At 40.7% G+C, this 14,164-nt stretch overlaps 1 protein-coding gene across 6 annotated transcripts in view; it reads right to left on the reverse strand.

The window, feature by feature from the left end:
* The window catches only part of LOC132378539 (F-actin-uncapping protein LRRC16A-like), a 331,671-nt gene that overhangs the window by 50,717 nt on the left and 266,790 nt on the right, over nt 1-14,164 (reverse strand). For all 6 annotated transcript variants that reach the window (XM_059945517.1, XM_059945515.1, XM_059945516.1 and 3 more), the window contains one exon: nt 13,698-13,847. In XM_059945517.1, the coding sequence (XP_059801500.1) occupies nt 13,698-13,847 (150 nt within the window). The remainder of the gene's footprint in view (nt 1-13,697; nt 13,848-14,164) is intronic.

Below are 14,164 nucleotides of genomic sequence, written 5' to 3' on the forward strand. Positions count from 1 at the left end.
GTTCATAGGTTGGAGGAATGGTTCAGTGACGGGGTGATATGCAACTGTTCATGAACCTGGTGCTGTGAGTCCTGGGGCTCCACTACCATTTCCCTGATGGCAGCAGCGAGATGGCCTGGCTGGTGGGGTCCTCAATATTGGATGCTGCCTTACTGCGTCGGCACTTTGTGTAGATATGCTCAGTGATGGGGAGGGCTTTACCCATGATGGACTGGCTGTATCCACTACTTTTTGAAGGCACTTCAGTTCAAGAGCATTGGTATATCCATTCCAGGCCAGGATGCAACCAGTCAATATGCTCTCCACCACACATCTATAGGTGTTTACCAGAGTTTTAAATGAAATGCAGAATCTACACAAACTGTTAAGAAAGTAGAAGCACTGCTCTGCTTTCTTTGTAGTGGCACTTATGTACTGGGCCCAGGGCAGATCATCTGAAATGAAAATTAAAGTTGCTGACCCTCACCATCTCTGATCTCCAATGAGGACTGGTTCACGGACCTCCAGTTTCCTGCTCCTGAGGTCAATAATCAGCTCTTGGTCACGCTGACATTCAGTGAGAGGTTGTTGTTGTAGTAGCACCACTTGGTCTATATGCTAACTCATCACTGCCTTTGGATCGGGCAATGACGGTGGTGTCATCGGTGAACTTAATTATGGCATTGGTGCTGTGCTTAGCCACACAGCCAGCCTATGTGTAAAAAAGTAGAGCAGGGAGCTAAGCACACAGCCTTGAGGTGCACCTGTGTTGATGGAGGTTGTGGAGGAGATGTTGTTACTAGTCCGAATGGACTGGGGTCTGCAAGTGAGGAAATTGAGGATCCAATTGCACAAGGGGTATTGAGGCCAAGGTCTTGAAGTTTGTTGATTAGGTTCATCAAGGGGCTGCCTAACACTGTAAGGCTGACATAAAACTCAGATAGCATCAATTTCTGAAGAGGAGGAGTCAAGGTGCTACTCAGATAAATGTTCTAACTCAACATTGATGAGCATTGATAATCATTGTTGTTTATGGGAGCTCAGACAAATTGGCTGTTCCATTTCCTAATTACAACAGGGACAACACTTAGAAAAGTAATTCATTGTTTTACCGTGTCACCGAATGAACTATGGTTTCAAAGGCACCATATAAATGTTTTCCTTTATTTTCTTAAATTGTTAAAAGCACAACAATGGACCTGCATGTTAGGAAAGGGTAATTATGTGGAAGATGACTGCAGAAAAACAGGGAACAATTTTTCAAAAGGTAAGCAAATACAGAACTTGTAATGAAATCTCTGAACAAGTATTTTTTAATATGCAAAAGCAAACTTTAATAATCATTTAACACATGCATTATATATTACTTCAACTTTCATACTAGATCAAAACCAAAGCAGATTTTAGTTGAGGTTTGCATACAATTCAAAAGCAAATGAGGTTTTGAGAAAAGCAAACTGGCCACTGTGATACTTACACTGGTACAGCACAGAGTCTCCATGCAGCAAAAGGAGAAATCAGAAAGTGAAGAGAGAGAAGACATGATGAATATGGTTTTGTATTTCAAAAAGAAAGGGCAACCAGCACAAAAATAATTATTCAACATTCAAAGCTTCACATACAGGGCAGCAAATAATAAAGAGGCTTTGCTGACGAGGTTTACACGGTAACAATGAAAATTATTAAAACATTTCATCCAATATTCAGAATGATTAATAAGGACAGCAAGCTATACAGAGCATCAGATGCTGGAAGACTGAGAGAAGCATTAACATATAAATGGAATTCTGAAATTAAATATTTGGCTTAGTCATTTCCTTCCACGAGGGATTGGGAACATTACCTCATTGGTGCCATTCTGAATTAGTTCATGACAGAACTGGGACTACTAGTGAGAGGAAGGGGAAGTGCAAGATAGGCTGGTAAATTCATCTTTGTGGAATCTGTTACCTGCTCTCACCTCAGTGAAATGATGTGCTTAAAATATTATGTTCTGGAAAACTTGTACATGGTATATTATACAAAGTAATAGATTCTCTACTGATTAGGAAAACTCTACATTCTAATGCATCTACTGTAGTAAGTTCACTCAGTGGTCCAACTTAAGACTGCGAGGGAAAGCTGGACATTTTGCCCAGCTTTTGCTGGAACTCAATGCCGAGGGTTGATGCTTTTGCTGTTGCTTGTGTGAAGGGAGTGGGGAGGGGGCTTCGGGGTTTCAATGTTTCTTTCATTCATTCTATGGGGTTCTTCTTTTGTAGATGTCTGTGAAGAGTACAAATTTTAGGCTGCATAGTGTCCATACTTGCTGATATTAAAGGAACCTTTGCATTCCAAGTAACACATTTTAAAACATTTTATTCCCAAGAACCTAACTGTAGGCAACACTCATATTTCACACACAATTTATAAAATTACAACAGTAGAACTCCAAAATTAAAGTATTTATTTTTCTTGTTAATAACACCTGAAATAATCTTGCCTCTGCTCTCAAGATTGAGGCTTAACCATCTATATAAATTTAAATACCAAAGAATTCCTGACTGAGATCACAAAGTCAAAGAATCACAGATAGCCAAACAAAAATAAGGCCATTTGATACAACAAGTCTTCCTGGCTCCTCTGAAGACCAATTCAGTTTGTTCCAGTAATTTTCAATGACTCAGCAACCAATTTCCTCTCAAAATCATTAAAAATAGATTCTCTTTATTCATCAAAGATATCAATGATCTTGAACATCTCTATCAAATTTCCTTTTAGTCTTCTCTGCCCTATGTCAAATAACCCAAAGTCTACCACTTGTTTCCAAACCTATATGAATAAATCCATTCTGTGTATTCTTTAACTCTTCACATCTTTTCATACCTCATTCAATGTTCCATTTGAGGCTCTACTAGAATTAGTTTTTGATGGCTTTAGTACAATTTCCCACCTATTTCACATATCCTGATGACATAAGGTCATGCTGGTCCCCACAGCAACCTCATCAAGCCTGGGTCCCACTTATTTTCTTGCAACCTACTCTCTCTCACACTTGTCCATCAGTTCTACCCTGATTCTCCCACCAGACATCTACATGGAGAAATTTACAGAGACCAAACAACCAGCAAACCTTTGGGATTTGGGGGATTAAAAAAAACCCACAAAGTGAAGAGAAATTTTGCACCCCAGTCTCATTCCTTGTCCTCCATTTAAAACTCTGATATTCAGCACTCACTACCTCTACTCATTCTCATACAATTTTCAGTGCTGACTTTAACTCACCAGCAGCCAGTCTACATCCTCTTGACATCTGCTATTTTCCTCAAGGCTCACTACCTACCCAAGTTTTACATTACCAGCAGATTTCAAACAGTGTTCTGCCCCAGTAGTAGAGTCATCCAATATAGAAGGAGACTTTTCATATCACTAAGTGTGCACTGGACGATCAAATGCCCAACCACACTAAGACCAATTTACCCTGGCCAATTAACCTACTTCAGAGATGTGGGAGAAAACCAGAACATATAGCAAAATAGTTGCAGTCCTTATACTAAACCTCGCATGCTTCCTACGTCCAAAAAAAGCAGTCATCGTCACACTGCTCCTCAGTTATGTATGGGTGCTGCCAACTCCCCCAAGAAGCAGGGTCTCGTCCTTAAACCGACTATCTACTTATTTCCACCGATGCTGCCTGACTTGCTGAGTTCCTCCAGCACTTTGTGCGTGTTGTTTCAAATAAATGATCCTTTGAGTGGCTGGCTGGACACCTGCTAGTGAATCAAGTTATATTGCAAATTTAGCATAACACTGCCAAATATTGTAGTTATCAGAGCAACACTAATTCTGCAAAGTAGTCAAGACTTTGTACTGCCATTAGTTCAAAAGAGGCTCACTGGTGGACCTCTCCGCGGACCACAACTGTCATCGTTTGGAGGTCTGTGTACCGCAATGACCCGGAGAGCTATGTTGGTGGGAGTCAGGGCTTTATACTTTGGCTCTTGGTAAAGTTATCCATGTCAAACAAATCAAATGGTACAGGCCGGCCTAAGAGTGGTCCACTAGACCCCCCAAGTTTGGGGGTTCAGCTCAGCGCTAACAACCCTGACCGGTAAAACAAAATTGTTACGGAAATGGCAATGAATAATCCTTCTACATCTGAGTGCGACGGTATGCCCAGCTGGGACTTGCATGACTGACAGCAGTGAAAACCGAGGGGAAGCTGCTGACACGATGAAGGAAGTGTGAACACCGCCAGAGATGGAGGACCTTCACGGCCCAGTGGCGTAACAGGCCGTAAATAAGTCAGTGGTGTCAGTCGTAGCTCCAACCCTGAGGTTAGGCTGAATACTCAGCACAACTGTAGCAATGCTGTCAAAGAAAATAAATTCTTATTGACATTACAATGAAAACTAACTGCATCACTTCCAATCTCCAGGAAATTTGTGACTTGAACAAAAGTGCTTCCCACTTGTGAACTTCTACTCCTTTCCACGCATGGCAGGTAAAATGCCTAATGCACTTAATAATGAAGTATTCCAAAGTATTGCCTCAAGGAATCAAAGCCACCATGAAAATACCATGATGATTTGGGAGAATGAATCAATTTTCAATGCCATAAATGGTTCCTCATTTGGAGTACTGACAGCAAATAGAACTTACAGCAGTCTTCGTTCCGGCTCTGACATAGAAGTTTCAAGTATTCTACAGTCTTTTGTGTTTTCAAAACATACTTCTAATAGATTAGCATAAAGCTACTATTCAAAAACCATTAATTTGCCTGTCAAGGTTTAAATTATTCAAGCAACGCAAGAATTAAACAGTATTATTTGTACCAAAATGTAATGTGCTTCAATTTAAACAATTTGCGGCTGCCTCATATAAATGCTGCCTTGCTCTCAACCCCTTAGTTACCTTCCAGAACTTGCTGGATTGGCACAGTAATTGCTTATTAAACTTGTCACTCATATTTAAACAAGAAAGTTTCCTTTTAATGACACGGCCATCAGCTCGCTAGCTAAGAAAATTAACAATTTAAACCGTTGGCTCATTCCTGCATGTTGTAAATTCATCTGGCACATTTAATATTTTCTTTGTAATTTATTATTTTCTTTTGCTAAATAGAGGTTGGACAAACTTGTATTGTTTTCTCTGGGCCCGAGAGAAAAGGGGCTCCAATCTGGGGTCCATGGGCCCCACAGCTGATGGTAGGAATCCATGGTATAAAAAAAGCTGGGACCTCCTGCTTTAGGGCAGTGGAGACTAAGGGACAAACTAATAAAAGTATATCAAAGTACTTTGTTGTACACACAGAGTGGTAGGTGCCTGCAACACGATGCCAGGGAGGTGAAAGAAGCAGATGCCACAGCAATGTTTAAGAGGCATTTAGAATAATATAAAGCAGGATACCAAAAGTTTTTTCAGTCATATGAAGAGTAAAAGGGAGGTGAAAGTTGTTATTGGACCACTGGAAAATAATGCTGGCGAGGTAGTAATGGGGGACAAAGAAACAGCAGATGAATTTAGTAAGTACTTTGCTTTAGTCTTTATTGTGGAAGATACTAGCTGTATGCCAGAGGTCAGTGAGTGTCAGGGAGCAGGAGTGAGTGTCATTGTTATTACAAAGGAAAAAGTGCTAGACAAACTGAAAGGTCTTAAGGTGGATAGATCACCTGGGCCAGATAGACTACATCCCAGAGTCCTGAGAGAGGTCGCTGAAGAGATAACAGACGTGTGGGTCATGATCTTTCAAGAATCACTTGATTTTGGCATAAATTGTTCGTATGACAGTTTTAATTGCTACTATGCCTGGATATGGACATGCACAAGCCCATCACCAAAAGTCTGCTGCCCTTGTAAATAGTCACTCCCTCTAATTGCTTATCTTATAGGTGCCATAAGAAACACAAGGCACGATATGTTTCCCACACCAAGGCTGCCATCACCCGCTGAGCTTATTTTATGGGAAAGCATTTGTGCATTTATACTTTTTTTGCAAGCTCATAGCTGCTATGACCTTTAAAAAAAAATAGCCAGGGTCACAAGCGACCTACGAGATACTAACTTCTTAATATTACAATCTGGGCCAGATAGACCACATCCCAGAGTCCTGAGAGAGGTCGCTGAAGAGGTAGCAAATGTGTTGGTCATGATCTTTCAAGAATCACTTGATTTTGGCATGGTCCCAGAGGAATGAAAAATTGCAAATGTCACTCCACCCTTTAAGAAGGGAGGAAGGCAAAAGAAAGGAAATTATAGGCCAGTTAGCCTAACCTCAGTGGTTGGGAAAGTGTTGGAGTCTATTACTGAGGATGAGGATTCGGGGTACGTGAAGACTAATCATAAAGCAAATCAAAGTCAGCACGGATGCTGTAAAGGGAAGCCTTCCCTGACAAATCTGTTAAGAGTTCTTCAAGGAATAAAAAGCAGAGTGGGCAAAGGAGTCTTTTACTTGTCAAAGTGGATGCCATTTACTTTAAATTTCAGAAGGCATTTGACAAGGTGCTATGCATGAGACTGCTTATCAAGATACAATCCTATGGGATTACAGGAAAGATACTTGCATGGATAGAGGAACAGCTGACAGGCAGGATGCAGTGAATGGGAATAAAGGGAGTCTTTTCTGGTTGGCTGCCAGTGACTAGTGCTGTTCCACAGTGGTCAGTATTGGGACTGCTATTTTTCACATTGTTTGTCAATGATTTGGATAATGGAATTGATGGCTTTGTGACAAAGTTCTGCAGATGATATGAAGATAGATGGAGGGGTAGGTAGTGCTGGGAAAGTAATGTGATGTAGCAGGATTTAGATAAATTGAAAGAATAAGAACATATTAAGACCATAAGATATAGCAACACTAATAGGCCATTTGGCCCATTGAGTCTGCTCCACTATTCAATCACGGGCTGATCCAATTCTTCTAGTCATCCCCACTCCCTTGCTTTCTCCCCATACCCTTTAATGTCCTGGCTAATCAAGAACCTATCTATCGCTGCCTTAAATACACCCAATGACTTGGCCTCCACAGCCGCCCATGGGAACAAATTCCACAGATTTACCACCCTCTGACTAAAGTAATTTCTTTGCACCCCTTCTCTAAATGAACGTCCTTCAATCCTGAACTCTTGCCCTCTTGTCCTAGAATCCCCTATCATGGGAAATAACTTTGCCATATCTAATCTGTTCAGGCCTTTTAACATTCAGAATGTTTGAGATCCCCCCCCATTCTCCTGAACTCCAGGGAATACAGCCCAAGAGCTGCCAGACGTTCCTCATACAGTAACCCTGTCATTCCTGGGATCATTCTCGTGAATCTTCTCTGAACCCTCTCCAATGTCAGTATATCCTTTCTAAAATGAGGAGCCCAAAACTACACAATACTCCAAGTGTGCTCTCAGTAGTGCCTTATAGAGCCTTAACATCACATCCCTGCTCTTATATTCTATACCTCTAGAAATGAATGCCAACATTGCATTTGCCTTCTTCATCACCGACTCAGCCTGGAGGTTAACCTTTAGGGTATCCTGCACAATGACTCCCAAGTCCCGTTACACCTCTGCATTTTGAATTCTTCCCCCTTCTAAATAATAGTCTGCCTGTTTATTTCTTCCACCAAACTGCATGACCATACACTTTCCAACATTGTACTTCATTTGTCACTTCTTTGCCCATTTCCCTAAACTATCTAAGTCTTTCTGCAGGTTCTCTGTTTCTGCAACAAACTATCTTTGTATCATCGGCAAATTTAGCCACTAATCTATTAATACCGTAGTCCAAATCATTGACATACATCGTAAAAAGCAGCGGTTCCAACACCGACCCGTGGAACTCCACTGGTAACCAGCAGCTAGCCAGAATAGGATCCCTTTATTCCCACTATCTGTTTTCTGCCAACCAGCCAATGCTCCACCCATGCTAGTAACTCCTCTGTAATTCCATGGGACCTTATCTTGCTAAGAAGCCTCATGTGCGGCACCTTGTAAAAGGCTTTCTGAAAATCCAAGTACGCCATGTCTACTGCATCTCCTTTGTCTACCCTGCTTGTAATTTTCTCAAAGAATTGCAGTAGGTTAGTCAGGCAGGACATTCCTTTCAAGAAACCATGCTGGCTTTGGCTTATCTTGTCAGTGGCTCCAGGTACTCCATAATCTCATCTCTAACAATCGATTCCAACAACTTCCCAACCACTGATGTCAAGCTAACAGGTCTATAGTTTTCTTTCTGCTGCCTCCCATTCTTCTTAAATCACAGAGTAACATTTGCAATTTTCCAGTCATCCAATACAATGCCAGAATCTATCAATTCTTGAAAGATCATCGTTAATGCCTCTGCAATCTCTCCAGCTACCTCCTTCAGAACCCGAGGGTGCATTCCACCAGGTCCAGGAGATTTATCCACCCTCAGACCATTAAGCTTCCTGAGCACCTTCTCAGTTGTAATTTTCACAGCACGTACCTCACTTCCCTGACACTCCTGAATATCCGGTATACTGCAGACATCTTTCACTATGAAGACTGATGTAAAATACGTGTTCAGTTCTTCTGCCATCTGCATCTCTTATTACAACATCTCCAGCATCATTTTTTATTGGTCCTATATCTACACTCAACCCTCTTTTATCCTTTATATACTTAAAGGCTTTGCTATCTTCTTTGATATTATTCGCCAGCTTCCTTTCCTAATAAATCTTTTCCTTCCTAATGACCTTCTTAGTTTCCTTCTGCAAGTTTTTAAGAGCTTCCCATTCTTCTATCTTCTCACTAGTTCTGGCTTCCTAGTATGCCCTCTCTTTTGCTTTTACTTTGGCTCTGACTTCAATTGTCAGCCACGGTAGTGTCCTTCTTCCCTTTGAAAATATCCTCTTATTTGAAATACATCTGTCTTGCACTTCCCTCATTTTTCGCAGAAACTCCAGCCATTGCTGCTCTGCTGTCCTTCCTGCAGATGTCCCTTTCCAATCATCTTTGGCTAGTTCCCCTCTCTTGCCATTGTAACTTCCTTTATTCTACTGAAATACCGAGACATTGGATTTTATTTTTTCCCTCTCAAATTTCAATGTGAACTCGATCATATTGATCACCGTTTCCTAAGGGTTCCTTAATCTTATCCTCTCTTATCACCTCCAGATCATCACAACACCCAATCCAGCACAGCCGATCCACTAGTGGGCTCAACAACAAGTTGTTTTAAAAAGCCATTCCTTAGACATTCTACAAATTCTCTCTTTTGAGGTCCGGTACTGACCTGGTTTTCCCAATCCACTTTCATGTTAAAATTCCCAACGATTATCATGACATTCCCTTTCTGACATGCCTTTTCTATCCCCTGCTGTAATGTGTAATCCACCTTCCGGTTGCTGTTTGGAGGCCTGTATACAACTGCCATTATGGTCTTTTACCCTTGTCATTTCTTAACTCAACCCGTAGAGACTCCACACCTTCTGATCCTATGGCATCTCTTCCCAATGATTTAATATTATTTCTTGTACACAGAGCCACACCTCCCCCGCTGCCTACTAATCTATCTTTCAGATACACAGGAATATCCTTGGATGTATATCCTTGGAATTGGCAAATAAGTGACAGATGGAATACAGTGTTGGGAAATGTTATGACAATGCATTTTGGTAAAAGGAGCAATTGTGCGGACTGTTATCTAAATGGGGAGAAAATTGAAACATCAGAGGTGCAAAGGGACTGACAAGTCCTTGAGCGAGACTCCTAGAAGCTTCATTTACAGGTTGAGTCGGTGGTAAAGAAGGCAAGTGCAATGTTGGCATTTATTTCAAGGGAAATAGAATATAAAAGCAAGGAGATAATGCTGAGCCTTTATCAGACACTAGTCTGGCTGCACGGAGTATTGTCAGCAGTTTTGAGCCTCATATTTCAGAAAGGATGTGTTGTCATTGAGGAGAGTCCAGAGGAGGTACATGAGGATGATTCTGGGAATGAAGGGGTTAACATATGAGGAGCATTTGGTAGCTTTAGGCCTGTACTCACTGGAATTTAGAAGAATGTGTGGGGATCTCATTGAAACCTTCTGAATGTTGAAACGACTAGATAGGGTGGATGCGGAGAGAATGTTTCCTCTGGTGGGGGTATCCAAAACTAGAGGGCACAGCCTCAAAATTGTGAGACAACCTTTTGGGTAAGAAGGAATTTTTTTGGCCAGGGAGTAGTGAGTCTGTGGAATGCTCTGCCAGAGACTGCAGCGGAGGCCAAATCTGTGGGTATATTTAAGGGGAAAGTTGATAGTTTCCTGATAGGTCAGGGCATCAAAAGATATGGCGAGAAGGCAGGTCTGTGGGTTTGAGTGGGATTCGGGATCAGCCATGATGGAATGGTTAAATGGCCTAACTCTGTTCCTATATCTTAAAGAAACACATATAAACCAGCCGGGAGTAGGGGATACTCTGCATGTCAGATTGGCATCAGGGCTGGCATTGGCATGGTGATCGGTAGGGCCTGTTCCTGTGCTGCAATATTCTACAGTTGATGTTCATGGGTTAAGGAGACAGACCATTGACACTTTTGTTCATGATCTCTCAGATGCCCTCCACCCTTACTATGAGATTATACTGCCAGCAGGTATGGCTTCAAATACTGCAAGAACTAAGGACACAATTTCACAAGATTTCACAAGCAGTCCATTATTAGTATGGCTCTGTTGTCAATGATCAAGAAATAAATAAATATCAAGGTGGAGGGGAACAGCTGGCAAAATTCCACACCACAGCACATGTAATTCACCACACAACCAATCACCGATGAGATTGCCTCCACACATCACAACTGTGTTTCCGAAATGGCGACCAATCAGCTGATTGAAAAGTACATAAAGGCCAAGCATTTGGAGGACACACAATAAACAGTGCGCTGATGATGTCTCCTCGTATGGTGAAGGAACGTTTGCAAGTAAATTGCCAAAATCAGAGAACAACTTAACCCAACCATAACTTGCTATGTTGGACTGAAACACAAAGGAATAATTTAAACTGGTACAGTTCATGAACAGGTTTGTGAAACTGAGGAACGTTTTCATTAATGTTACTTCTTTTGCTGTCCGTAGCTGATGTGATGGCCTGGGTTTTAAACTGCTAATTGAAAACAGCTCATATTACTTAATCAGTCTGATGGCACTGTGACTGATGTTGTATTTGGTAGCTGGAAGAGGAGGCTGTACTTTAACTGAGCATTAGCAACCCAAGTGATGATTCTTTCATGCCATGTTCTGGAGACACAAGAGACTGCAGATGCTGGAACCTTGTGAACCAAGCAATCTCCTGGGAGAGCTCAGCGGGGGGGTGGGGGGGTGAGGAACTGCAGCACTGCGAACCTGATATGCAGTAAGGTTTTAATATAAAGTGAAGACAAGTCCTCTTCCCTCTTACACATGCTGCTTGACTCACTGATTTCGTCCAGCAGACTGTTGGTTCATACAATGTTATATCTTCCAAATGACAAAACTTAATAATAAAGATGGCAACTAAGTGATGTAAAATATTGTTAATTCAGAATTAAATCAATAGCAATGGAAAAATAGGTTTCAAATGATAGAGTCCTTGTGTATTTATTGACCAGATTTATGTCTTGCTTCATTACCTAACACCAAACAAATGGAGAGAGGAAACATCACTTAAAAATACATATTTCAAGTTCACAATAGAGAACAGATTTACACCTAACCAAATGGAGTGTGGGTTGGTTGATATTAACAAGTGATAAGACATCAAAAAACATCCATTAAATCTCAGTATCCCCCTTCTCAACAGGATGGCCTCCTGAGATAATGGAAAATCTATGGATTATTCAGAAAAGAAATCCTCTAACCACAAAGGCAAGTCCTGAGGGAGTGCTGATGCTCATATCATGCAACAATCGTAGCTAGTTGAAAGTAACAAAGGGAACAGAATCAGGCCATTGTCTTTTAAGTGGAAAAGAATTTCTTGACTTCATTCCAAATTACCTTTCTTGAATTTTAAGAACATCCCATCTAGTTCCTGATTCCTTTACAGAAGAATTTCCTCCTGCATATTCTACCTAACCCTTCATCATGCATACACAAAGAAATAAAGCCAAACTCCGGACATGATTATTAAAACTGGAAATATGCTCATCTAACTCAACTCCCACTTTAACATGTCTCTAACCCAGCAGTTTCCATACATATTTTCACTGTTAAGAATTGAAAACCATTGCAGTGTGATAAGCAAACCAACCATCTGCAACCTCAGTGACCTCATCACGCACAAGGACAACAACGTGGATAGACTAGACCACTGAGGACTTTGTGTTGTGATTAATGCTCCTAGGACCACATACGTTTCTTCACACTACAGGAAATGTTCTCTGGGAGATACACCATACACCCTGAGAATTTCAGCAACATAAAATTATTTAATTACTTAACAACATGAACAAAATTATTGTAATTATAACAAAACAACCTTGGAGTTTGTGGCCAGTGGTGAAATTATAGCACTAAGTAATCTGCCTGCAAGGAAGCCAAGAGTAACTTCTCATATAAATACACACACATACAAAACTGCTTTTAAAGGTCAAGACAAATAAAAATATTTCATCAGCTTAGAATAATGAACACAATACTCTTCTTTAAATACAGATATACATCCATCATAAACTCTGCACTGCAGAAATTGTCTGTCTTTATAACAAACCAGAATTTGCAGTTCCAACACTAAAACTGTCAATACGCTAGCTTACAAATTAAGATTTCTTCTCTTTCTTGAAATAATATTCAGCTTTTAAAACTAATAATAGAAATAACACACTGGTCAATTTGTTCACCATTTTCAAATTACTTGAGTCTCTTAAATATTAGTTGTGGAGGAATGTTAAGTACAAACACCCCTGACACCAATTTCCAAACATGCATTTGGACCTTGGCTGCATCTTGGGCAATAACATCAGCAAGAATGATTCTGATGTCTTGACGTACAGTTTTTTAGTTGCCAAATTTAATTCAATGAGGCTCAAATATGGAAAACTTCAGCCACGAAATCGGGATCAACCAGAAGCAAATATGTTCTTTGAGGTATTTCTTAATATAAAAGTACACTTAGTTATAAATTTTGGCACTAAAATAAGAGTGAACTGCAAACTGTATCAGTCGCCCATGATGTATCAGGAGAGGTTGCTGTTGAGCTCCACACTCCAGTTCTCCATTAATCAGTTGCTGGGGGCCACAATCATCTCTAACGTTACTGAATGACTATCCTTCTTCTCCAAGTGTGGCTGGGAATAACGGTAACAGCGTCAACAGGCCGAGGGTCTCCATTTTTAATGGGTACTGTATTTCTTTAAAAAAAACCAAGTGCATTGCAAACCATAAAAGGTTAGTTTATTTGAATACTTTCTCCAAGTATTCAAATAACCTATGAGAACTTATGTTGTTGTGAGAATGTGCAGTTATTAAGTGGGTCCTACTGATATAAATGGATATCAGGATCTTACCCATGCAGTGGATAAATCTATTCCTTCACCCTCTCACAAGGATAATATTGATCAAAACTGCAACTGCATGTATTTTCAGTGTCCAAGCACTGTAACCAGCCTCACTGAAGGCAAAGAGTGCAAATTAACAGGAATACACTCAGCACTGACTTTTTTAAAAAATTCTAATTTACATACTTTGTTTTTTTTTCTGGATTAAACGCTCCTAGAATTGGTTATAATAGACATGACGCGCAAAAGGTTTGATTCATGAAGTTATCAGCTTACCATGCAAGTATCGAGTTCCTCCAGCCTCTCCAATTCTGTCAGCTCCTCAGCAGTGACAGTGAGTCGCTTTGTTGTCTTCTCCTCCAGCACTTCGATTTCTGTCGACTCCTGCCGTGGCAGTGGCTTTCCACGTTTTGTCAGATGGTTGGCCTGTTGCACGAATCGAGAGCCATCAGGAAGAATTAATAAGTACTGCCACTTGCAAATTATTTTGTGCTGTGTTCGGAACAGAATGATTCTTGCATGATAATTATGGAATCAGACAGATTACTAGAAAAGTAATCCCAGACAAAGGTAGTTATCACAAAATATTTCTTTCAGCAGGGCATGGACCCATGAGGATGACATTACTGCATAAGTAACTCTCTTGAGTCACTGGTTGCTGAAGAAAAGGGTAATGTGTTGGCTGTCATGCACTACAGAGGGTTAGAGCATTATTTGAAACAGCAGCTTCATCCTAGACGAAA

The sequence above is a fragment of the Hypanus sabinus genome, chromosome 20 (assembly GCF_030144855.1).
Source record: "Hypanus sabinus isolate sHypSab1 chromosome 20, sHypSab1.hap1, whole genome shotgun sequence".
NCBI classification, from domain to species: Eukaryota; Metazoa; Chordata; class Chondrichthyes; order Myliobatiformes; family Dasyatidae; genus Hypanus; species Hypanus sabinus.